The 25,483-nt window shown below is 39.5% G+C and overlaps 2 protein-coding genes across 4 annotated transcripts; one reads left to right on the forward strand and one right to left on the reverse strand.

Moving 5' to 3' along the window:
- Positions 1-832: 832 nt before the first annotated feature.
- Positions 833-13,987, forward strand: RBM46 (RNA binding motif protein 46). 3 transcript variants are annotated; one of them, XM_063335913.1, is made up of 5 exons: positions 833-870; positions 2,909-3,070; positions 5,778-6,245; positions 7,632-8,414; positions 13,941-13,987. In XM_063335913.1, exons 2-5 carry the CDS (start codon positions 2,920-2,922, stop codon positions 13,985-13,987), a joined length of 1,449 nt encoding a protein of 482 aa, XP_063191983.1. In that variant the 5' UTR covers positions 833-870; positions 2,909-2,919. The 3 variants fall into 3 exon arrangements, with proteins under 3 accessions (XP_063191983.1, XP_063191982.1, XP_063191981.1); XM_063335912.1 differs by having other exon boundaries at positions 842-899; XM_063335911.1 differs by lacking the exon at positions 833-870 and adding an exon at positions 907-1,107.
- A 4,522-nt stretch (positions 13,988-18,509) lies between these two features.
- On the reverse strand, positions 18,510-22,175 carry LOC134516279 (kelch-like protein 10). The gene is made up of 3 exons (XM_063336264.1): positions 22,092-22,175; positions 21,013-21,233; positions 18,510-20,476 (listed from the first exon to the last, which is right to left on the reverse strand). The coding sequence occupies exons 1-3, from the start codon at positions 22,173-22,175 to the stop codon at positions 19,945-19,947; spliced, it is 837 nt and encodes a 278-aa protein (XP_063192334.1). The 3' UTR covers positions 18,510-19,944.
- Positions 22,176-25,483: the final 3,308 nt, after the last annotated feature.

Here is a 25,483-nt window from a genome sequence, read left to right on the forward strand (position 1 = left end):
ACTAGATTAAAATTTCTGGGATTCTCTGCCTTATTAAAAAGCATGGTTGAGCGCGTACATCTTAGGAAAAGGGAAGAGAAGTCATCTTTGGTGAAAGTATTTTGGCTTCTAACTTTCATTTGCTAGATGGGGAAAGTGGGCCACGTTTGTTAACAACAAATTGAAGAACTGGCAAACTAATCCCACACACTTTATTGATGGCAATGAGCTTGATACGTGCCCATCAAAGCAGTTTTCTAAGAGCAGTGCTAAAACCGCAAGGCCTCCAGCCTCACTGGCTTAGGCAGTGCCTGTAGCTGTTGTTAAACTGACATAGCTCATTTCTAAGACATGGAAATATGAACTGAAACAGCAGGGATTGAGAACAGACCTATTTCACTTGGGTATTACTGGTCAACACAGACCTGCATGTAAATGCTCCCTGAAGAAGCACACAACAGAGCACACCGAGATACACCTTTTAAGAGTGGATATAAGCCCAAAAACACCCCACCCCCCCCCCAGCTGCGTTCTGAAAAGCTAACGGTGAGATAAATAAGCGCTCCGGGTGGGGAAGAGAGAGAGGGCGGGCGGGCCGGCCTCCCTCCGGGGTGTCTTTGAGGCGGCGGCTCTCCCGCCCTCAGGGCGGCCACGCGGCGCCACCCGCACACGACGTCCCAACTGCTCGCGACCCCCATCCGCGCGCAGCAGCAACAGCACGGCTCTGGCCAACGGTCGCCTGTTTTAATAGCGCTCCCGTGCCGAGCCCCCGCCCCTGGCTTTGCCATGATTGGCTGGCACCGCCTGTCAATTACGCCTATGCTCATCGTGTCCGGCTGGTGATTGGCTAGGCGGGGGCAGAGCGGGGGAAAGCCGTGGCGGCGGAGCCGGGTGAGCGAGGCGGATCGCGGAGGCGTCGGGTAGGAATCGGACGTTTCTTCTGTGCCGCTCTTCCGCTGTGGCGTAGGGCTTTTAACGGGAGAGCGGGGAGTCCTGTCGCGGCCTCGCCCGCCTGGGGACAGCGGCGGCTCCGTGCCCTTGCAGTGGTGTGGGGAAAGGCGGAGGCGGCGTGAGGGACGAGGCCGTGGCTGCTGTCCTCAACGAGCAATTCGGCGAGAGTAGCGCAGGGTATTTCCGAGGCTCTTGTTTTTCTCTCTTTTCTCTCTCTGTCCCACATGCTCATCTTGTTGCTTCAGGTAGTGTTTTCACCCGGGGGCCGGTCCGTAGTTGCTTCCTTCACTGGGCTCTTGGCCTAACTCCTCACTGCCTCTTCACCTCTGTGGGAGCGGTGTGGGCGCCCTCGTCAATCCCACGATTTTAGTCTGCTGTCCCCTTGCTGCTCTTACACTTCTTGGCTGGATGTTTGAACTCACTGAGACAAACAGAAAACTAATTTATCCCTCTTTTGCTCCAACTTTTTGCTGTCTATGTCCTAGTTAGGCCTCAAACTGCTGAGAGATTTGCTGATTACGGCATTTCTGTGCAGCTTGCAGGCCATGAAACACAGCAAATATAATTCAGTTGCTGAAAAGAGATGGGACAGCATTTGTAGCAGACAGGAGTCATGTTGTTACTGCCCTTGTCTGTCGGGGATTTTTTTGTGCTCTCCACTTTCTGGAATCTCGATGAATCCAGGAGTTGTTTGGGGATTGACTTCTTTAATGACCAGCAATGGGTATCATATAAACTTACCTTCTCCACAGTGGTTGGTTGCATGGATTCCTGCCTCAATATGAATTCCAGCTTGATGGAAATATATTTATCTTCATCAAAAGTTGTCTTTTTCTAGGATGGAAAATATCGCAGTTGTGTGTACTCTATCTCCGTTCTAATTAAGGGAGGTGTGGAGTCTCTTATGTTGTATGAAGGCTGTTGTGAAAAGAATGCACTGAAGAATAGCTTCATTATTACTTTGATTCAAAGCACATTTGAAATGACTAAGCTGTTGGGGAGGGGAGAGAAGTCCATTTCTGGACAGTAATAGCATTGCATAATATGCATAAATGTGGCAGTGGAAGGAGCTTAATCACTCCATAAATGTAGCGTATAATCTTTTGAAAAACTTCAATGTATGCAAAATCATTTTAATTTGAGGTACTGTGTTAGTTTCAGTGGAATGTGTAAGTGAGGAATAAAAGGAGGAATAATAGCAACCATTGGGTTAGTTAATGTTTTCAGTATGGAGGCAAAAGCTTGCTTAGTGTGACCAGCAATCAGCTGAAAAACTTTACGTATGAAGACGAGTGGGATAACATTTGCTACATTAGCTACTGTGTGTGGCTTTATTTTTACTAATTCTTGTTTTTACTAGTGGTAGGGAGTTACATAGTCATCTGTCAGGTAAAATAAATAATCTGTATATATAATGGTGTTCATTTGAATAATCAAGCTCAAAGTAATAGTTTAGTTAGTACAAAAGCACCAGAAGCAACAAGCTGAAGAGGAGAAGGCTTCATCTTCAGACTGCGGAAAAAGGATGTAATTTTAACCGGTTTTGAACTCTTTTGAACACACCCTTTTGGTAGTGTTCAGTTCAGTGTGACAAGTTTGAGTTGAGTTTACTGCAGTGTTTGAGATAATTGGTTTCTTGGGACCTTGAGTAGCATATAGGTCTCTACACACTGTGATAACATGATTTATGAAATACTTCATTTTTCTTCTTGAATACTTAAAAAACAGTTGTGATACAACTAATGAAAGTTTTAATATAGAATATATAGTTGCTGATTGAAGTTCAAGTTTATGAAATGTTTTGAAAGCAAATATACAGATGATAGTAATTTGATGTAGGATTGAAGTCTTATGTTAAACAAAGTCACAGTAAATAGGCAAGTATATATAAGTTGTTTTTCTGTGCTTTGGTAGCTTCTGTATACATATAACAATTTAGAATTATCCGAACTGAAATATTTGCAATATTCTGTTGAAGCTATTACAGATATGCATGAGGAAAATAAAGCAGCACCAAATGGATGTGGCAAAATCCGAGGTGGCACTCAGAATGAGGCTGCTTTACTGGCCCTGATGGAGAAGACTGGATATAGCATGGTTCAAGAAAACGGGCAAAGAAAATTTGGTGGTCCTCCACCAGGTAAGCATTTCTTTTGAGATTAGGAATTTGGAGTTTATTTTCTGTAAGGACAGCTATGCTGAATCAGACTGAAAATTTGTGTAGCCTTATGTATTGTATCTTGACAGTGACCAGTAGTAGATGCTTAGGGAAAGACTGTAGGAAACACAACACATACAGGATCCTGGTATGCTTTACAGCTTCCGGCAGTTAAAGATCTCGTGTGCTAGACTGTTGAACATTTGCTCTTGGTGGATTTAAGAAGTCACAGCTTTAAAAGCAACTAAAGTTGACAGGTAGCAAAACAAATGTGGAGTTGAAAATACTGAGTGGGTTCCATATGACTGAGAACATGCTTGAAAACGTTTAGTGGCACAGAAGGGACAAACAAGTTGATGATAGCAGGCATGACCTACTTTATTTCTTGTTTATATCTTTATAAGTCGTGCTCGTAAGCATGATCTGTACAGCTCATTGCTATATGTAGTTTAAGATACAGCTGCATCAAAAATTATTTCTCTTTGGAAGTTTTTCCGGTATAAAATTACATACATACTTTTATTAGCCTATATAAAATAGGCAAATGGAGCCCTGTGAATTATTTTGAAAATGCTACTGGAAAAAGAACTGCAGGGCATCACTGACTACTTTCTGAGGGCTCAGCCTGTTCTTAAATTATTTAATACAATTATTACATTATAATTATGATTTTTAATTAGAACATTAGACAGTATTAAGTGTATTTGTTTGGCAGAGTTACTTTTATTAATGAAATTTGTTAATCTTTTCTGAAACTAGATGTGTTTGACAAGGTGTATCTTCCATAAATCTGTTCATTGATATTAATTATATACCTCTTCTTTAAATCTTCATCTATTTTCATACTTCCTTAGGCTGGGAATTACCCTAAGTTACTATAAATGGTTTTCTAGGCCAGATGAGACTTGAATGTTTGAGATGGCTTGTAAGAAATTACAATTACTGTTTGTAAATGAAGAGTTTCACTGGGAATTTTGCTTGTTTAAGATGTGGTTTCTCTAAGCTTGTGTTACTGCCAGGGGAGATAGTCTCACTGTCATCTCTGTTTTCTTGCTGCCATCTTGTTTATCTGATTGTCATGTTATCCAGCTCAAGCAGCTGATCTGGCTCAAAATTACCCTATTGTATTTTTTAAAACGTATCTATAGAGTGTGTCTGTAAAAAGAAAAAAAAAGTTAGTTTGGGTCCTCTGCTTTGATTGGTGGAGACATGATATAATTAGACATGTAAGTCATTAGAATTAAATGGAAGAAAATTTGAGATGGCATGGATCTCACTAACAGACTATCAGTGGCAGGATTATAACTATAATCAGAATGGCACAGAATCACAGAATGGTAGGGGTTGGAAGGGATCCTTGGAGATCATCTAGTCCAACCTCTCTGCCAAAGCAGGTTCACCTAGAGAAGGTTACACAGGAATGCATCCAGGTGGGTTTTGAATATTTCCAGAGAAGGAGACCCCGCAACCTTTCTAGGCAGCCTGATGTTGATTGAAGTTTGATTACTTGAACTGCTGCAAAAAAGGGAATCCCATAATCTATCGTCCAGTGATAAATCCAGTACCCAGTCAAGAAAACGCTCTGGTCAGTTGGTAACTACTTGAGGAGTGGTGCCTCTCGTTGACTGTTTCCGCATTTGCTCTGTTAAATACATGCTGTTCATTGGCAAATGTGTCACAGACCAGCTTTTCTTTAAGTCAGGAGTTGTAATTTACTCTGAGTTGGCTGTAATGTGCTGTAACGCTAGGTTAGTATGCAGCTTTAATATTAGAAGGTGGGCTTTTTGAATTGTAGATGGCTTTTACTTACTGAGAATCACTGTTTAATCAGTTACCAGGCTGAGGATGTTGGTAAAAGTTTGTCTAGTTAATAAACGAACATTGGTATTTAATTTCATGACTTTCCTACACGGTCAAGCATAGCCTCCTCCCTTTTTTCCCAATCAAGGTGTGCAGTTGCTTTTGTCTTTGGAGCTCTTAAATGCTGTACTGTTGGTTTATGCTTTTTTATGTAGGCAAATGACTGCCACGATGTGAGTGATGGCAGTACTAGCTCGCAAACTGTGTTACTTGCCACGTGCTGTCAGACCTCAGTTGAAGTGGTCATAAATGTGTATAAAGCTGAAAATGGTAAAGGTGTTGAGTGTTGTGTGGAAGAGAGCCAGACTTTTTCCTAGATAAGCCATGGCAATGTGGCTCCAAATGGATGTCAATTCTGATGCCTTGATAACTTCCCTGTGTACCGTGTAGTTCTTAGTGTACAGCTTATACATGAAAATTACTTCTCTGAGAAGGCAGAAATTTCCCAATTCTGTTAACATTTTTTTCACGAGTTAATTGCATGCTCTTTGGTGATACTTACATGAAAGAAAAAGTTTTAAGTTAATTACAAAATCACCTAAATATAATTTATTCTGAACTTTAAACAAAAGTAAAATATTTAATTATAGTCTTGTTTTAACTTGTCAACAGTAATTAAAAGAAATCAAAAGAATTAAAAGAAATACAAATTGTGGTCTTATGGCATTTTTTATTTAAGCATAACAAAAATAAGAAATAATAGATGGGAATATGCCAATTTTAAATTGAGACTAAAAATAAATAACTCCCACCTCCGAATTGGTCGTGGGGGGGAAGTGTGCCTATCTGGCATGTGTACTAAGATTGTTGTTGGACAATTTATTTTAAGGTTGGGAAGGTCCTCCACCACCTCGTGGATGTGAAGTTTTTGTGGGTAAGATTCCTCGTGATATGTATGAAGATGAATTAGTTCCTGTTTTCGAGAGAGCTGGGAAGATCTATGAGTTCCGACTGATGATGGAATTCAGTGGTGAGAATCGAGGCTATGCTTTTGTGATGTACACTACTAAAGAGGAAGCCCAGCTAGCCATCAAGATTCTTAATAATTACGAAATTCGTCCTGGGAAATTTATTGGCGTCTGCGTAAGCTTGGACAACTGCAGACTATTTATTGGAGCAATTCCAAAAGAAAAGAAGAAAGAAGAAATACTGAATGAAATGAAAAAAGTTACAGAAGGAGTGGTGGATGTCATCGTTTATCCAAATGCCACTGACAAAACTAAAAATCGTGGCTTTGCTTTTGTGGAATATGAATCTCACAGAGCAGCTGCAATGGCTAGAAGGCGGCTAATCCCAGGTAAACCTGTTTGTAATTGAGTTTTTGAGGGAATATCTGTCTCCGTTTTGCGAGGGGTGGTGTGGTGGATCATCCCTGTTTTCCTTCAACGTATTTTGAGAGTTACAAAACTGCAGTAGTGCCTTTCAGCTCAAGAGGAATTTATTTTTTTTTGTTCATTAATCAGGTTTTTTTCTTTAGGTTCTCTTTTGTGTGTTTTGTTTTGTTTTTTAAAGAAGCTGAAATCTAAACAGTTCTGAAAATGAAAGAGAGACAACTGTTTCATAAACACAAGTTGGTTTAATTTACACCAAGATATGTATTTGCTTGGACACACATCCCATTTTCATTTGCATGCACTAGTCCCTGCACATGAATTGTCTTAAGGCGGAGCTTAAAAAATATAATGCTTGGAACGCGTCCCTTATTTTCTTTGAGTGTCATAAGTGATGTTATTGACGTTTTGTATTTTAAAAATGTTTGAAAGTAGGCCTTTAATCCTCTACTAGAAAATATTTTTAGGAGTTTAACAAGTAGAAGGTGACTTTTACTTTGCACTTCTTTTAATACCTTTTGAGGGAGGGAAAGTCGAAGGGATTAAGTATACTGAAAGAGGAGGGAATAGGTAAAGGTACAGTTAAAGGGAAATTCTGGAAAAGAAATTAAATAGGGAGGAAATGAAACAATATAGTTGGAGAATCAAAGTCATTAAAACAGATAATACAGCACTGGCTTTGCTGAAACGAGTAGCAAAAATCCCTGTATTTATTAAGGCTAAGATTTAGGCAAGTCTTGCATTAATCACTGACAGAGTGTTAAGAAGGAGTGTTAGCTAAGACTTAATATAGGCCTTGCAAAGTAATGGGAGGAATATGGCCAGATCACTGAATGCAGAATAAACTAGTTGACTTGAAATGAGTAACAAAGTGGGGTTTGTTTTGGTTTTATTATTTTTTTTTTTTTAGTTTATGGGTTTGGCGTCTGCTGCAATGTAGAGTAAGGCTTGTGCTAGTGCATATACATTTAGATGCTTTTTCCAGGTGTTGACTTTATTTTTTTAAGGTGGTAATATTACTGAAGAGGCTGTGTTTACTAGCTAATAAAATAATATGTTGCTTATGGTGTATGTGCATCTCACAAAATCACAAAGGCTGTGTTTTGACAGCTTATGGTGCTTAAATAACCCAAAGGCTACAGATAGAACATTTTGAATTTTTGCAGAGTCTTATTTTCTTTAATAATTTCAAGTAGTAATGTTTTACATATTTTGCTTAAGTAGATGCAGGCAACGAAAAACACTGTTTTATGTGGCATACTTCCATGTTTGCTTTTTCTAGAGGTAGTTGATAAGAATGATTTTGTTTTCCTTTGCACATTTCTTATTGATGTAATACTTCTTTGCTGTAGGAACATTCCAGCTCTGGGGTCATACTATTCAAGTAGACTGGGCAGACCCAGAGAAAGAAGTTGATGAAGAAACAATGCAGAGAGTTAAAGTATTATATGTAAGAAATTTGATGATATCTACTACAGAGGACACGATTAAAGCTGAATTCAACAAGTTCAAGCCAGGAGTAGTTGAACGTGTAAAGAAGCTGAGAGACTATGCTTTTGTTCATTTTTTCCACCGAGATGATGCAATTGCAGCTATGTCTGTAATGAATGGAAAGTGCATTGATGGAGCTAGTATTGAGGTAACACTAGCAAAGCCAGTTAACAAAGAAGGCACTTGGAAGCAACATTTTAATGGTCAGATAAGTCCTGGTTCTGAAAATCTTTTAGGGTTTCCTAACAAAGAAGATGGTCATCAAAAATCCTTAGGGAAGCCAGCAAGTCTTCCAGTTCGTCTTAATGGTCAGCACAGTCCTGGCCCTCCTGAAGTTGAAAGGTGTACATACTCTTTTTTTCCAGGAATAAAGCTTACTCCAATTAGCATGTATTCTTTAAAACCCAGTCACTTCAGTTCTGCAGCAATGCATCTGGATTATTTTTGCAATAAAAATAACTGGGCACCACCAGAATACTACTTGTATTCAACCACAAGTCAGGATGGGAAAATACTCTTGGTGTACAAGGTGCTTATTCCTAGTATTGCAGATGGTTCCCAGAGTTATTTCATGCCAGACAAACTCTGTACAACAGTAGAAGGTGCAAAGGAATTGGCAGCACAGTTCACACTTCTGCATCTAGGTAAGCATAAACGCTTTCAATTAGTTCTTAAGAACTGGGGCTAGAAAAGTTACTTTAAAATGGTTCTTTGTGTACATATTTGGCTTGAGCGTGTATCTTTTTACATAAAGTATAAGTTAGTCTACAGAAGAATTGTTTCTTGTATAGTCAGCTGATTCTGAACCATCGGGTGAGAGCGCTGAAGAAACCCTGTATAACCATCTGTACAGTGCAGTGCTAGGGTCGTTTTTGCTTACATTTGTCTACCGTAATGATTTATGAGGAAGAACTAGATGACATGTTAAGTGGCGTAGATATAAGGTCATCTGTGTGATGATTGTGGTGCTGAAAATTTATTTGAAAGGCTGTCTGTGTTCTTGATTTATTATGAATAGGGAAAACAGAAGTGGTAGATCCATATTCAGGTAAATAAATAGTTTTGGGAAGCTTTTTTTGATTCCTTCCTTTATGGACATTCTTAAGGCTATAGCAGAGTATCATTACATGGCTCTACATGTATTATCTTTAGGTAAAGAGTGTTGTCATTTAGTGTTCCTTTTTTTTTTAACCATAAAATTGGATAAAATAGGGATACGGTTATTCTTAATTACCTTCTAAGTCTAGCATCTTCATTTATATATATCCCATTTATTAAAATTAGAATGCAACTACGAGAAAAGGAAGGTTTTTATATTATAAAAAGCTATGGTAAAATCCGTTCTTTTCATAACTAAGAAGACAGATCACTGCAGTTCTGACAGTGTTATCCCTGTTGCTCTGTGAAGTGAAGTAGGTAAATAGTATAAAACATAACACTTCTGCCATCCAGTTCCTGCCCAGCATTTTTCAGAACATTCATCACATAGCATTCAGAACACAGAACTGCTTCCTAGTGCCAGGTTGTTTCATTAGTAGTTGTAGTCGTCATGTGCTCAAACTTCATCCTCAAAGAAATGAGAATTATGATGCTTCGGTACTCAGATTTGAAGGCTGTTATAGAGCCGTACCACAGTGGTTTGAAAATTCATACTTCAGGCAAAGCTGTGTTTAATTTTTTCCACTTGTTTTTCTGTAGTTTCTCTTCTGCTTAGTTAGCTCTGCCTCTTTCTGGCCTGGTATATTTGAAGATGAGATAGGACTGATCTTTATAATTTTGCAAGTATTATGAACCATCACTTAATTTCTCTGATCTGCAGAGTAGATCAGGTTGTGCTTCAATTACTGTTACTTCAGTTTATTAATAGACCGCTGTGTTTTTTCACATTCTGGTTTAGAATATTGGCCGCCTTAAGCCATGGACTTCCAGGTTTGAAATCAGGAGTGGCATTCTCTGTCGATACTGCCCACTGTATGGGGGCCGTACAGCATCGGAGCCATCAGACGTAGTGATCTTGTGTAGTGCAGCTCTGGATAGAAACACAGTGAGATCATACAATACAGTAAATAACCCTTTTCTGATTAGCTGTGCATGCATACAGGGCCCAGGACTGCATCCACAAGATTTAAAGCTTGATTTTGCTTTAGGAATGGAAGGAGGAGAAAAGAGAACAGATAAAGAAGTGTTTCTTAAAATGTTTTTACTTGATAATTTTGGACCACTGAAAGTAAATTTTCAGGGAAATGGAAACAGAAATAGTAACTGACTTAACAACTTAAGTGGACTCCTGTGTTAGTGATGACTGCTTCTGTTCCTCTTTCCTTAAAGGAAGACATTTTTCTTCTCCTCTGTTCTCTCCCCCCTGCCCCCCTTTTGTTTTTCTTCTTTTTTTTTTATCACCTCTTCCAATTTTGGTGGATTGGAAAAGCTACTGCTGATAGCAGACTGTTAAAATAGTGTTGCCATCCTTCACTTCTTAATATAACTATTTAGAACTTGCTCTGGAAGTCTCTTGTTACTTAGGCTGTGGTGAGATTTTTCTTTTAGGTGCAGTTTGTAGCAGACTTATTTCAGGCTTCACTGTGATGCCTTTTTTTGCAATACGTGACTGAAATGTAATCAAGTTTTTTTTCTTCTTCCTCAGAATCTTGCTTCCCCTTGGTTTTGTTTTTGCACGCCCGAAAGGTCTTAGAGGAAGAGAATATCCAAATGCAAAAAGCCTTATACATTGTCTCCACTTTAGCAGTGATATGTTTGTTTGCATTAGTAGGTCACCTCTGGAAGGTGATACTTTCAGGTGGTGAAAGTGATGAGATTTATTTATTTTTAATAATAAAACAGCTAAGTATCTGTGCCTGGATTTGTACCCATTGTGGTGAGGCATTTTACAGTTGAGTCTGTTTCCATTTTTTTCTAGCTATGAAGATTAGGGCCATACCTTTATAACGCATGTAATCCTGAAGACAAAAGATAAAAAGGATGATAAACTCGAAATACTGGTGCGAGACTCTCTTTCTTTAAAGAAGAATGAAAACAGCTTCAGGTTTTATGCTTGACCATGCATACCTGTCCATTTTTGGCTTACAGATAGCATTATCTAAAGAGAATATTTTGTCTCCTGTACTTCTCTGGGAAAGAATGACCAGAACAATTGAAAAAAAATAGACTAGGAGCGATTATTCACAGCTGTGGTCAAATCCAGAATGCAGACAAGTTTAAAAAAAAAATGAAGAAAGTATGTCTTGAGATTTTTATCTCTTCAGTTATAGTTATAAGTGCTATAGGGAAAAAAATTTAAGGTGAATTTAAATTGGCAGTATTTTAAAGCTGTTTTGCAATTCAGCGTGCCATATTATCACAATTAATGTGAATTCTTACTTACCAGAATGCCCAAATCCCAGGTTTGGTTTTTAAAAGCTGTCCACCTAATGGCCTTGTGCTGCTAATGCTGTCTTGTTATCTTTGAACTGTAAAACTATTTTCTTTTGATGGTCTCTGCATTCTTGTTTCTGAGGTTTTGGGCCCACACAGAGCATGCAGAGCCCTCTTTCAAAGGAAACATACATGGCTGACTTTTGAAAGATACACCTCTTTCATGTTGATAAAACCTCTTTTTGATGTTGGCATTGTCGTGGTACTGAAATATAGCCCTAAGGATTCTATAAATAGAATTTATTTTCCCTATCTAATCTACAGAAGTTGGTTTTGTTCCAACTTAATACGTATAGTATGTTGAAAGAAACATCTGAAGCTAAGGAAGAATTGCTAGAAGATCCACCCTTCTCACTAAAGTGTCTTGTATGGTTTGGTATTCTGAATAATGTTGCATAGATGCATATATTGTGGGGTTTTTTTTTTGATTTGTTGTTTTTTGGGTTTTTTTATAAGTAGCAGTGATTTTGAGAAAAGTCTGTGTGTTTCTTCTTGGAAGCAACTTACTGTAAGCTTAAATGTACAAAGATGACACAGGGAATTGTTCCTTCTGGTAAGTAACTTCTTTTACAGGAACTTAATTTTTTTGCCCACTTAATTTTTGATCCATGTGTACAGTTCTTTTTTCCTTTTATAGCATATAAGCAAACTAAGGTAAGTGAATGAGAAAGAGCTGCTTGGACAGAATTTTAGAACTGGACTGTTAAGATTAATAATCTCAAAGCACTCTGGCTTTTTTTGATGATAAATATTTCTGTATTTACTTTCACGTAACAAAATACTTGGTTGTTACTGCATACAGTAGTCCTGAACAGACAGCAGTACAACAATTTACCACTTGGTGTCACCTGAATATTTTGAAAACGATGCTTGGAGAAAATACAGAAAGCTGTAATTTCACTGAAAGATGAATAAGCTACATATTAATGTTACCAGATAAATCATGAACAGATCAAGGAAGTGAAAAAACTCAGGCTTGTTTAAATATATGGAAATTACATGTCTGGATGTCCATTTGTGAGAAGGGGAGCAGAGCTACACGTTTAAGTTCCAGAAGAAGGTGAATGTTTAATGGGGGGAGGGAGGAATGGAGGGGGGCAAACAGAATATGATAAAACCTGAATACTCCATAGAAGAAATTATTACCTTTTCAATTAATTTGAATCTAATTTAGTAGTTTGTATTGTTTGTAAAATGGTGCTTGGCTGTTAAATGTGTTATCCAGTTAGAAAACCATGTAAAACTTCCTACTCTTGCCTGTGCTGGAGGCTCACTAGATGTGAGGCAACTCCAATTTGGAGATTGTGTAGTTGTGCTAATTAACACAGATTGTATATTCCACCTCTGGTCCAGAAGCAGTGCTAGTGCAGAGTCAATTCCAAAGTAGAAAGCCTACTGAGAGGGGTTATTATCATTCAGACAGTTTGCATCAGTAATGTACCTTTGTAACTTCTGGAATCAAGCTGATTCATCTAGATGCCTTCGAAGTACAAGCAGAAGAGAACTTGAGGTTGCATAGATGTGCTCTGAACTGTAGGAGCAATTTCTACCTCCCTTTCTTTAGTGAGAGTAAACATCTGCAGCCTGGAAAAGCAAAACATTCTTAGAATGGTTGTTGTTTTGGTTGGTTGTTGTTGGTGGTGGTTTTTTTGCTCTTTTTAAAAAAAATTTATTTTATTTTCTTGGGGTTTTTTATTTTGTGTGCGGTGGTTTTTTGGGTTGGTTGTTTTTTTAATTTTGTTTTCACTTACCACTAAATTCCACAAAACCAGTGTAATTCCTCTGGTTTAAGGAAACGCCAGAAGATGTCAGAACCTCTTTCTAGTCCTTAAGATAATACCCTCTATAGCAAAGGCTGAGTTCTAGGGAGTTTTCTCCCTACTAAGTCTGACTTGAGGGTGATGGAGAAGAAGGGAAGAAGTTTTGGTAAAGTTTCCTCTGTTTTGGGGATCTGCCAGGTTTTACCTGTGTATTCCACAATAAGATATTCTTTGCTCATTCGCATGCTATTCCATGTGGTGTCTCACTGAGACACAATTTAAGAAATTAATTTTTAGGTAGAAGAGAGTATTTAAAAGTATTTAACAAAGTATTTAAAGGAAAAATATACTGATAAATCTCTGAGGAGAAGCATTTTAATAACTGTCTATAGCATGTAAATAACAGTTGAATTGCAGTTAATCACATAGAACCTATGTAGTAAACTGTACTGAAACAGGTGGAAGAAGAATTATATCTTACTACTGTGAATTCACTTGTTTAAGCTTCTTAAATACTGCATGCAGTAGCAATTTACAAGTCAAGGATAAAACTTGCATAAACTAGTTCAAGAGTCTGTACCCAGCATCTAGGTACACAACAAATGTATCAGTAGACTGCTGTCCTAGATTTTGGACATTAACTTGAAGATGTCACAGTTGAAGTGAAATATTTTTATTTTACTATTTTGTTGTAGGGATTTTCTTTACTTCAATATTGCCTTGGTTTGCCTTATCAAAATTAACTATAATGCTGCTGAAACAAGCAACAGCCCGGTACAAAATGTAAGGTTTTTTAAAAAATTACAGAAGTTGCTGGCTTTGTTTAGCAAATACAGATGATAAGTGGTGGTTGGTGGGGTTTTTTTAAGTGATTTTTTTTTTTAGAAAAGCTCAGAATGTAGTATGTTTGTTAACAGTATAAATTTGGAAGTCTTAAATATTTATCAGATGACTTACACATAATGGTTTTTATCACAGCCCCTGAGCAAGCATATATAACTTTGCTGTCCCTGAATGCAGCCTAGTGGGATAGTAGAGGTGAGTGAACCTCCGAGGATTGTGTTTGGTGCAGGTTTTTTCATCCCGAAAGACATTGTGTTAGGTGCACTGTTTGGACTGTTTGTGAGAGAACTTGTTCTCAAGGTTATTTCCCCACATATACACGTCTGAGAAGGCTTGTAGAAATACTCTGTCCATTTTTTTCTTCAAAGGAGACCATAGCTCTACTGCTGTAGACCTGCTGATGGATCACCCAGTCTAATGTTCACATGGATTGTGCAGCACAAAGGGAGGTTATGATTTTTACTCCTAAAACGACTGGGTAATTTTTCAGTCATTTCTCAATTATTTGCATTTCCAACTTGGGTTTAAATTTACGTTCAGGAGTGGAGTTGTTACTGCACTGGTGACTTGGACTGTTTCTTTGGACAGTCAGTTTCATGTAAAAGAAGGAGACTCATGTCTCCTCCTCTGATTTGCAAAAAGTGTAATTTTTAACTTTTTGCATTTTATGCTATAAGGGTAAATGTTCTCTTTTTTCAAATATGCTGTTGTGGATGAATTTAAGTGTGGATGTCTGTCACTTCTGAGGCCTCTTTAATTTTTTAAAATGAGGATTACCATCTTCTCAGGGTGTTGTGAGGTTGGTTTTTAAAAGCTTATAAGGCAGTTTGAAAATAGCGTTAAATCCATGCTTGGTGTTAACTTTACCGCTTGAAGCTTCTAATCTGAGTCAGCCAGGATTTGTCCTGAAGATTCAGTTATTTTTCTGTTGCTGCTGCTTACGGACAGGGAACATAAGTTTGTAAATCTGGGCCTGTGTAGGGGAACTTGGCAAAAAAAAAAGTAAGAAGGATACTACAATGATGGACTATGTTTATCTATGAAATAACTTGACTGACTGCAGGTAGAATCAGTCGCTTCAAAACAGGACTGAATTTAGTGAATTTAGTGCCCTTTTCTAGTCTACTGATGACCACAATGAAGTTGGGTTTTGTTTATGCAGTATCTGTCAGAACATGGTACTTAGTTAATAATACACCCCAATCTAAAGTGTTAAATATATAATAGGAAAGACTGCTGCTATGATACATATGAATATATAAAAAATTAATGCAACTCAGAACAGTGATCTAATAATATAAACATTAAAGTTGTCTTCATTAATACTTTGTATTCAGTGGAGGTGAAACAAAGGGTCATTATTGTAAAGTTTGGTAAAAAATACATACATAGGCTGATAAAATACATTCAGCACTGAAGAAGGATTTTTTAAAAAATTATAAGGCTCTTAGGAAAAAAATCAGATTAATAAGTTCTCATTCTTTATTTCTCGTTTTTACAAGGTCCTTTCTGATGTTGCTTGAACTGTTGACTAAATAATTTCTTAATGATTTGAGTTAGTATCATAGAATCTTCATGGTTGGAAAGGACCTTTGGGATCATCGAGTCCAAATTAGGGGTATTAGGGGTGCAGAGGAAAAGAAAGAACGCAACATTGGCATAAGACTGTGGCTGCTTTCATTACACCATTATCTTAAGTTCCTTAATAGTTCAGTCCATCTTGGAACAGGTAATGCAATATGCTTGCTGAAATCATAAGTAATTTTCTTTCCCCCTTCCCCCTCTTTTTCTGCAGCCAACTGTACACCTTATTTGGCTTGAATTGCCCTGAAGAAGAAAAGTTTGGAATTCATTGCTTTGGATCTTGCCACAAAAGAAAAAAGAACACCACACTGATACATAATTACTAGAAATTCACATTGCATGTTTATTGATGAATAAGTCTTCAAAGCACATGTGTATATTAAACATTTCACTTTAAAGATTAGTGAAATTGAATGTTAAAACGTTTTGGTTAGCTTGATTAAATTCGTTTTGAAAAGATAATTTGTTTAAAGGACTTTTAGTACCTGTAATAGTTTATACAACAATAGCTTATTTTTAGTGTTAAAATAATTTACTACAATTCGTACTCTGTATTGTGAGTTTCATGCAGAATTTTTACAGCTTCTGTTGTAAGTAATAAATCTTAAGCAAACATTTAAAAAAAACAACCACCAAACAAAAAAAAAACCCCACAAAAAATCAAAACTACACCACTCTGGCAACCCTGCCTTTTCATACATAAACATTCGTTATATGAAACTTAAATGCCAGACTCAGATTTGTTTCTGTAACTTGATGCAAAATTTTATAGGAAGAACATGTCCGATAAAATCTTTGCTTCTGGTATAGGCAATACATCAATGAAGGAATGGTATTTTGAAAGGGCTTTATGTCCACATACCATCAGGCTAAATGAGATGTATTTCTGTAGTCATAACATTGAGGTTCAATACCTTAGATAATTCTTTGAGACAAAAATGGGCAAAAAAAGAATCTTGACTCTTAAAAATTACATGTACTTTTGTGTACAGCTCACTAAGTTGCATTTCCTGTTGTTAGCACCTCCCTGCTGGGACACATGCGTGCTTCCATGTTGACAGAGGCCTTACTCTTATCCAGGTTATACCTTGTACCCAGCACTTCTATTTGCCTGTGGTATCCATGTTGAACAGCAGCTTACTCACTTTCTAATCAGGCCATGTTCTTCTTAAAAAAACATAGTTTAGCATTAAACTGAAAATAGTTTTCAAGTTTTTAAATCGGGTATATGTAATTAATTTTGAGTGAGACGTCTTTATTTTTATTGTGACTATTTAGCATTTCTCAGTAAAGTGATTTATTTATTGAATGACAAAAAAATAAAAGCCTTTTTTTTCCCTTTTTTTAAAATCTGAAACTACTACAGCAGATCATCCTTCTTTTTTAATTTGGTATATAGTTTCAGTTTCTGGTCAAGGAATAGGCCAAGTGGCATACATTAAGAGTCTAAGGGCCTGAACTATGTAAGTATTGGTTGTAATGTGTTTTATCTGAAAACTGTTTGTCAAAAAGAAATATTATGTAGACAGAAAATGATGCAGTGGAAAGATTTAAAGTTGAATAATTTTTCTTAAAAGCAGTCAACTATTGTGGTCCATTATATATTTTAGTTAAACGTGTTTCATCAGCATATTAAATTAATTTAGTTGCAGTTATAGCAGTTTAATTTTATTTGCATTTGACTTTAGCTACGTAGTAGTTTTAAGTGTTGTAATTTTTAACGTTAAAATCATGTGTTTGCCTTCTGTACTTGAATTAACATTTATATTAAATTTATGCTGTTAGTATTTTTTGTGTGTAAAAAAAAAATAATACTTATTTTACACGATACCTTCACAAATTGACTTTGCAGGATTCACTTTGCTTTCTGTATTAGCAAGCTTTGGCCAGAGGCTCCAGTGTAGGTGCTTTGCTGGGCAGGAGGGAGGGTAATTAAGTGAAGGGCTTGGTGAAACCTTGAAAAAAGAAAAGTCATTTTTAAAAAGCAAGTTTGCCTAGTAGTGTCTGTCACATTTGAAAGTTGTTAAACTGTCATGATTTCCTAAGGAACTCTTTGGGGAGAAAAGAAGAGGGGGCTTGCTTTACTTCATGTTTAAACTGAGTGGTCCCTGAGGCCAGACAGAAATCAGTGTTTGAGGTAGAATAATACAATATGATGCTGATAGGATGTGGGGGAACTAATTTAAAAGTATTTGTGCCTGGCAGCCTGGGAATTCCAGTCTACAGACTGCTGAAATGAGACTTATTTTTATTTTTCAGGTGTCTTAATTAAGACTCACTTTTTTAATGCAAGTTTTTTATATAGGCATCTCTAGTGACACCTTGAAAATATAGTAGACTTTTGCATGTGCAAGAAAGATTTGATAAAACAATATTCTGTAATACTTTGAATGGAAATCTGGGCCAGCCAAACCTGGGTAGCATTGGTATTGTTAGAAACTTAAGGGAACTGTGTGACGAGCTGCACAAAGATTGCAGCGCATTAAAATGAATACCTGTAGGAGAGCTGACTTACCCAGTGAACAAAAGGAGGTACTGACCAGTACTGTAAAAAGCCATGGGATTGTATTTTTCAGGTGTGTAACATCCTTCCTGTTCAAATTTCTAACCAGGCTCCCGTATTTGAAGCAGTCTTGTGCAAAAAGCAGTTTTGCTACAAACTAGCAACTCCCATCATTATTAACACGAGCATGTACCTTGCCAATTATTTTCAATATTCCCAACAAGTGTGACTGTACAAAACCATGATCAAACATTTGAATGTAATGAGTACTGGGTGGATGTAAGCCAAATGCAGCCCTCTGACAGAATTTGGTCTTTGTTTTGCAGATAAGAACAAAGGTGTAAGGAATAAGCAGCTGAAGTGGCAGTAGCACTCAGTAGTTGTAATTCAGGGTTTTTGAAGTTTATTTAGAGCACATCATTAAAAATCTCTAATCAGTGTGCAAAATTGCAAGCATATTTTTCATATTTATAAAAGTCTCACTGGAGCTTATTAACCTTTGGAAAAAACCAAATGAAACCATGTATTTCTTCTGAAAATGTTGTGACAAAGGGAAAAAAGCATGGTGTTGCAGATTTTTTTTTTACAGTACTGTTGTATAACTGATACAAGTGAATCCATATACCATCCTGTTGTATAATTGGTGTAGAAACTAGAAGTCCCTCTGAAAGCAGAGGTCACTGACTTTAGTGAAACGAGGTTTTGTTCCTTTGCGCTAAACGCGCTGCATAAAAAAAACCCTTGCCCTAGATAAGAAAAGGTGGTCCTTATTCTTACAGTTACCTTTTTCATCAGCTTGCTTGCCTTTTTTGTGTGTTGTTAAATATTGTTATTACTACCTTACAGTTGGTGACAGATGATAAAGTCAATGTTATGGAGCAAGCATGTTGTGGGTAGCAGCCTCTATCTTCCACCCGTGTTTTTTCCTGGGAAAAAAACAGCAGTTGGGGTGGGGGGAACTAAGACAGTTTGTCCCCAAGACCTAGCGTCTTACTTAATAACACGAACAAGAGTTATTAAATTAATGGGAATTTCTTTTAAGTAGGAAACAGTATTAAAGTGGAAGTCAGCTGCGAATTACTAGGTTAATACACTCTTGAGGCAAAAGCAGCCCCCTAGAAGTCAGTTGTTACAAGTCTTCTGTTGCAGTGAATTTCTTAGCACGGCTGTTGTGCATAATGAAGAATGACCAGTTTAGCATCTCTTCAAGCTACTTGGTGTTCAGCTTAATGGACAACCAGAGGAAGGAAAACAGGTGATGATCCATCAGTCTTCAATAAAGCTTTCCTGCCATTAGAAAGAGCCTACTAGGCCCCAGAACAACCAAGAAAAGGGGAGGTTTAGAGCAGTCACTCCTTCTATAGCCCTTGAAGTTTTTCACCATGCTAACAAGGCTGGTATGAGCCTCCATGACTCAAAATCGTTGTTCCAAGTTGTCTGTGGCTGAACTACTGCCTGGTGTCTGCTACAGGCCACCTAATCAAGGGGAGCCTATTGCCCTTCTTACTCCAGCTACAGGAGACCTTGCACTTGCAGGCTCTCATCCTGCAGGGGGACTTCAACCAGCCTGACAGCTGCTGGAAAAGTAGCATGGCAAGCTGTAGGTGATTCAGGAGACCCCTGGAGTGCATCGAAGAGAACTTCTGAAGCCAGGTAATGGACAGCCCCACCAGACGGGATGTGATACCGGACCTGATGGTCATCAACGCAAGTGAGCTAGTGGGTGCTGTCAAGATCAGAGGCAGCCTAGGCTGCCGTGTTCATGCACCGATGGAGTTCACAGTCCTGAGGGGTGTGTGTGTCAGGGGGAAGGGTAAAGTCAGGTCCCTGAATTTTAGGAGAGCAAACATCGAGCTCTTCAAACAGTTAGTCCAATAGCAGCTTGTGGGACACTGATAAAAATCTAGTTCATGTGAAACTGCTAGCAATGGCACTTGCAGATTTTGATGGGTGACGTGTAAGTACAGGGAATTGGAACTACAAATTCATACCGTTACGAAGATATGAGTTCAAAAGTTTTAAGCAAAGTCTTTAACTGTAAAAACGCTGCGTTTATTTAAAGAAAAAAAATCCCTTCTGTCCAATCCTCCAGCCTTCCTTGCCCAGCAAGACTACTATGTGCTGCCTCCTTGTCTGCAGGTCATGAGCAACCCATTTGAGAAGGGCATTGAACACGACCTCTTCTGTCACAGGGAGCTCCTCCTTCTCCAGGATGCGCTCCAGGTCATCGATGGAAAGCTCCAGGAACTCGGTGGACACCTTGGTCACCTGCTCGAAATGATGTAGGATGAACTGATGGGCTTCTTCTCGCAGGTCAGGGCAGTAATAGTAGCCTGTGAATTTCCAGATGCCGATGCAATTTTCCAAGCAGAGATGGGCTTTTAAGAACTCACAGCACACTCTGAGGGTGCCCAGGACATTGAACTGGTCTGCCTCGATTAGCAGGCTTACGACGTTGTCAGCTGTGACCGGCACTGTCCCGCTGTAGGCATACTCGATAAGGAGCCTCATCATTTCAGGGGAAGTGCCGGGGATTTTATAGACGCTCTTCTCGGCACTGCTCCAGCTGCTGGAAAACAAGGCCCTGAAAAAAACAAAGCAGCGCTGGGGAAGAAAGCGGCCTTGCTGTGTTAAACCCTGACCCCGTTATCCCCTGTGCCTCCTTTGCCAGCCACCAGTTTGGGCACCAGCAGTAGCCGTGCTGGGAGGCCGTGGAGTTCTATTAAGGAAGGGTTTACTAGCCAGGTGTTTTAAAAAGGAGTGCCAGCCTCCGGCTGTGGCCAGAGGGCCACAGGGCGAGTGGGCACCTTGCTTCAACAAGAACAGCAGAGAGTAACAGTGCGTGGGGAAGGAAAACTTCCCGCCCGACAGCAGAGCAGCCGGGCTGGCCACGTTCCCAGCCCTGCACCGTATTGGGGTCTTCGTCAGACCCCACTTCCAGTGCTGCTCTTAGATCTGAGCTTGTGGATGCATTTTGGTGTCCGGGGAGGTACCAGGACGAGGGGGGACTGCTGGAGGAGAGCTTGAGTGCCGAGGGAAGCGCTGGAGATACGCGAGGGCAGTGTGGCACAGACCAGGAAATACTGTTTGGCCCCATCCCCTCCTGTTTCAAGCGCTCACCTGAAGTATGGACTGCAGTTGCAGAGGATGGTCTTGTGAGCAGGAAATTCAATACCATCCACACTGATGACGGCGTCGGGCAGTTTCCCTTCCAGGCAAAGCCCATGGAAGGCAGTACAAGCCCCAGCACTCATTTTCCTCTCCCTGTGCAAGGATGAGGATGCAGTACAAGCCAAGCTGTTGCCCACGTTGAAGCCTGAGGCAGTGGGAGATGCTTCTCTCTGGGGTGCTCAGAGCACTGTGTCCTTGCGGTCCCTCCAACCCCCTATTAGAACCCCTGTCTGGTGGCTCTGGAACGTGCCCCATCATGACATCACAGATGGGGCTGGCGGGGGGGGCAGGGACCAGGACTGGCCGTGAGCCCCCCTGCAGCCCCTGTGTGGGGCCAAGGTGTGGGTCCCCATGGTCCATGTTGCCGTCCAAGGGCCATGCAAAGAGACTTCAGGGCCTCGGGGTGGTTGATAAGGGAATCTGGACCACAGGTGCTGCATCAGTAATAAAATAACTAACACCCTTAGCTTCATCAGGAAGGCACAGCCTTTGTTGCCTCGTGAAAGCAGCACTGAAGCCACCAGGATGGCACCAGCTATTGGGAATGGTGTCAGGCATATGGGAATGTGATGAGGGTAGGCCTTTTCCAAAAGTACAGGCACTGCAAAAAAACAAGACTCTGCCAGTCTTATGTTTTGAGAATGCAGTGATTATTTTAACTAAGCCAACAGATAAAGTTTTAGACTTGAAAGAGGTGAAGAATTCAGGGTAATAACCACTGAGTGTAGTGCTGTAGATCAAACAGTAGCGACCATACTCTGCATTTTAAAACCTGTTGCTTCAGAAAGAAGGCATAATACTGTGCTTTTTAGTTGGGGAGGGGAAAGCATTGAGGTACAGGAGTTTATGACTGACAGAAAATAATTGACAGAATCAGAAATGGAAATGAAGCAGTGCAGGAACCAGACGCATCTACAGAGGCAGACTGGAGCTCACAGAGGCTGGTCTGTTTGCTACAGTTCAGTTTAGGTAGGAAGTCAGGTTCCTTTAGAAAGCCATGGCAGAGTACGTTTGATGTGAAAGACAACCTTATCTCCTCTGACAATCCGAGGAGGATAATATTTGGAAGCACCAGTGTCAGAATATTCTGCGTGGATAATGGCATCTGGCATTATGTGCTGTCAAATTCCACTGGAAAAAAAAAATTAATAAAAAATAAATTATGCAAAAGTCAATGGAAATACCTTGATGGAAAACTTAACATAAAACTTGACCATACCACTAGGGCGGCTTGCCAAGAAACAAGTACCCATTTCTGTAAATTTAACTATATGAGTTACCACTTCAGGCCTCAAACATTTTTTCTACACTGCCAGAGGCTACAGCTGCTATTGACTCACAGTTTCCTGCAGAGGGAAGTATTCGCTAGTGTATGAAAACCAAATATTGACAAAGATCATTTGACTCAAAGCTGGAAATGTCTCTGTGTGTAAGCAGAGAGCAAAAAACTAGACTGTCAAGAATGGTATTCACTGAGTTACACAGGTTTTTTAGGAGAAGTCAAAACATTTCAAGTGATAAAATAGCTCTTTGAGCAAAGGCAGTTTATCAAATCAATGGGAAATACAAAACAGGCATCTTAAATCTTACCTCTTTATGATTTAGGAACCTACCTTTGGGTTGCCATACTGATGTTGTTACTCTGATGAAGAAGAAAAAAAATTACTGTCATAAAAAGAGTGGCCCTGGATGTGTGCTTCCATCTCAGCTCTGTAGTCCTTTCTGCCATACAGTTTTCATCTACCATGAAATCATATTTATTTTGTCCATTCATCCTAGTCAAGGATTTAAGCTATGAAAGTGTTAGATTAAAACCAGAGGAAACAGTTATGTCACCCAGTTTGTCCAGCAGTCCAAACACATCACTGAATATCATTACGTGCCCCTGGAGCAAGCCCAGTAACAGCTGATGAAACCACATCTTCCAGAAAGGCATCAAAGTCCACAAGGTGCCGAATCTTACAACATCAATTGGATCAGGGTTTCCTAACTTTAAACAGGCCCAGTAATTTATTGCAAAAATACTTGATTTCTCTCATATACAGAAGGTATTTCCTAGGCTCTTGATATCTCCCTCTTGCTTTGAGCTCAGGAAATTTTTCAAAGCTACCTACCAGCTCTACATACTGGTAACAGCTTGTCGCTATTAGTAGCTGTCAGCTGTATTTTCCTGCTTCTCTTTCACAACCTCACATGAAGTTTGTCTAACGTTTCAGTAACTACTGAAATAACTGTGTGACTAGCACTATAGGAGGACTCCAGCAAGCTATGAAAGCACGTGGAATTCAACTCTATGTAGCTCTGGTCAACCTGCACAGCAGAGCTCACGAGCTGGTTCTGTTCCACATCTGAACTGGTGAGTGCAGCCAGTTGATGATTTTGGTTTATGTGACCCAGAGGAGGGACACGGCCTCCAATTCATGGGGGTCCCTGGAGCTGAGCTGCTGGTGAACCACATGTCTTGAGTTTCTAAGAGGAGCTGGAGGTAGGTGCTCTCACCGGAGAGTTGGGGAGCAAACACAAGTATTCACAGAAGGACAGTATGTCCGTCTGTCAGAGAAAGTCTTTCAGGGATCGTCTGGACAAATATGTGGGTTTAGAAATCTAACAATGTGAAATATTTTCAGCCTCAAGTAGAACAGGAATTCTTTAAGAGCAACAGATCTTGTAATTTTTGTAAACAATTCTGCTGATGTTTATTTAGGCTCTTCTAATGCTGGTATAGCAGTGTGCTAGTACAGTATGGTACGTACTGTACCAGTTAGGGTAGGCATTTAGTGAACTCTCAAATGCTGCTGTACAAATCTAGCTAATGGATTAACGCTACGGTCTTTTGGAAGCTCAGCTTCCTGTTTTCCTCCCCCATATTTCAAACCCCAATAAAACCAAGCAGACATAGCTGCTGTAAGGGCTGGTGAAAGGCTGGCATGAGAATCCTGCTGTAGTAGAATATCTGCCAAACTTATGCTGTCCTGTCCTAGAATTATTATTATCCTCAAAGGAACTTCTTTACTTTGAGGGTGGCAGAGCACTGGCACAGGCTGCCCAGAGAGGTGGTGGAGTCTCCGTCTCTGGAGACATTCAAAACCTGCCTGGACGCGTTCTTGTGTAACCTGCTCTAGGTGACCCTGCTGTGGCAGGGGGGTTGGACTAGATGATCTCCATGGGTCCCTTCCAACCCTATGATTCTATGATTCTATTTGCCAGAAAAGCCAGTTTTTCCATTTCATACTGGATTTGTGCTTGTTAAATCCATTTCGATTACATGATATCCCTGGAAGTGTTCAAGGCCAGGCTGGATGGGGCTTTGAGCAGCCTGGTCTAGTGGGAGGTGTCCCTGCCCATGGCAGGGGGGGTTGGAACTAGATGATCTTTAAGGTTCCTTCCAACCTAAGCCATTCTGTGATTCTATGATATATCTGTATTTCATAATGGAAGTTGCTCTCCTGTGTGGGTATGACTTGACTTTTTCTAAACTATTCTTCCTTAAATTTTCAGCAGTCCCTTGGGATAGGGAGAATACTGTATTACGGGAAGAAAACTGAAAAAAATCATTTTGCATATTTTGAGGGTTCTTACTGTGGTGCTAAACCTTCCACATGCCTTCCTTGCCCTATACTAGTTCTGCAGCTTTTCTGCTTCAGGAAGAAGTGGATACACGTTGAACTTCCAAGGTGTTAGAGAATTCTGGATAGTGATAGCTTTCAGTGCAGAGGGCAACCTGATCAGACACTCCCCCAGCTTTTTAACAGCCTCATTATTACAAGCTAGCCAGCAGTAATTTAAAAGCCTCTTTTTTTTTTTTTTTTTTTTTTTTTGCCAGACAGAGTAGAGAGATTCCTATTTTATGTGCTCACATCCCAGTGCACTGTTTGTCAAGCAGGAGCCAGCAGAGATAGGAGAGGCATCTAACCAAGGAAGAACGTACTGGCAGCCTGAAGAAGAGAACCAACATAAATCAAGGAAGCTTCGTGTCAGTATCTTGTTTGAAAGTTTATGAAAGAGTTTATGAAGGATTTTGGGGAAACATTTTTAAAATTCCACTTCAAATGAAATTTACTCGTAGTCTCGACAGTTTAACAGTTCATTAAAAAAAAAACCCACCAATTTAATTACTGTTGTATGGGAGGGAGTTGTGGAGGAGATGAGAAAAGTAGGGATAAAGATCTAAGTACCAGTTTTTAATTGCTTTACATGGATAGCTGTTTCATAACTTTTAAAAAACTTGTAATATTAGCATTCATAATGCTAGGATAAGGCAGATGTTTGACTACACATGAGAATATCCTACCCAAACAATCTTAGTCAGCGTAGGTAAGACTGACAAGCATTACAGGTTGTGAAAGCAGACTATGATCAACTTTTTCACTGGATTGCACGTTTGCTCTTTTTGGCCTGCCTTCCAAGACAGTTCAGCAAG

Source organism: Chroicocephalus ridibundus, chromosome 5 (genome assembly GCF_963924245.1).
Source record: "Chroicocephalus ridibundus chromosome 5, bChrRid1.1, whole genome shotgun sequence".
Classification (NCBI taxonomy): domain Eukaryota; kingdom Metazoa; phylum Chordata; class Aves; order Charadriiformes; family Laridae; genus Chroicocephalus; species Chroicocephalus ridibundus.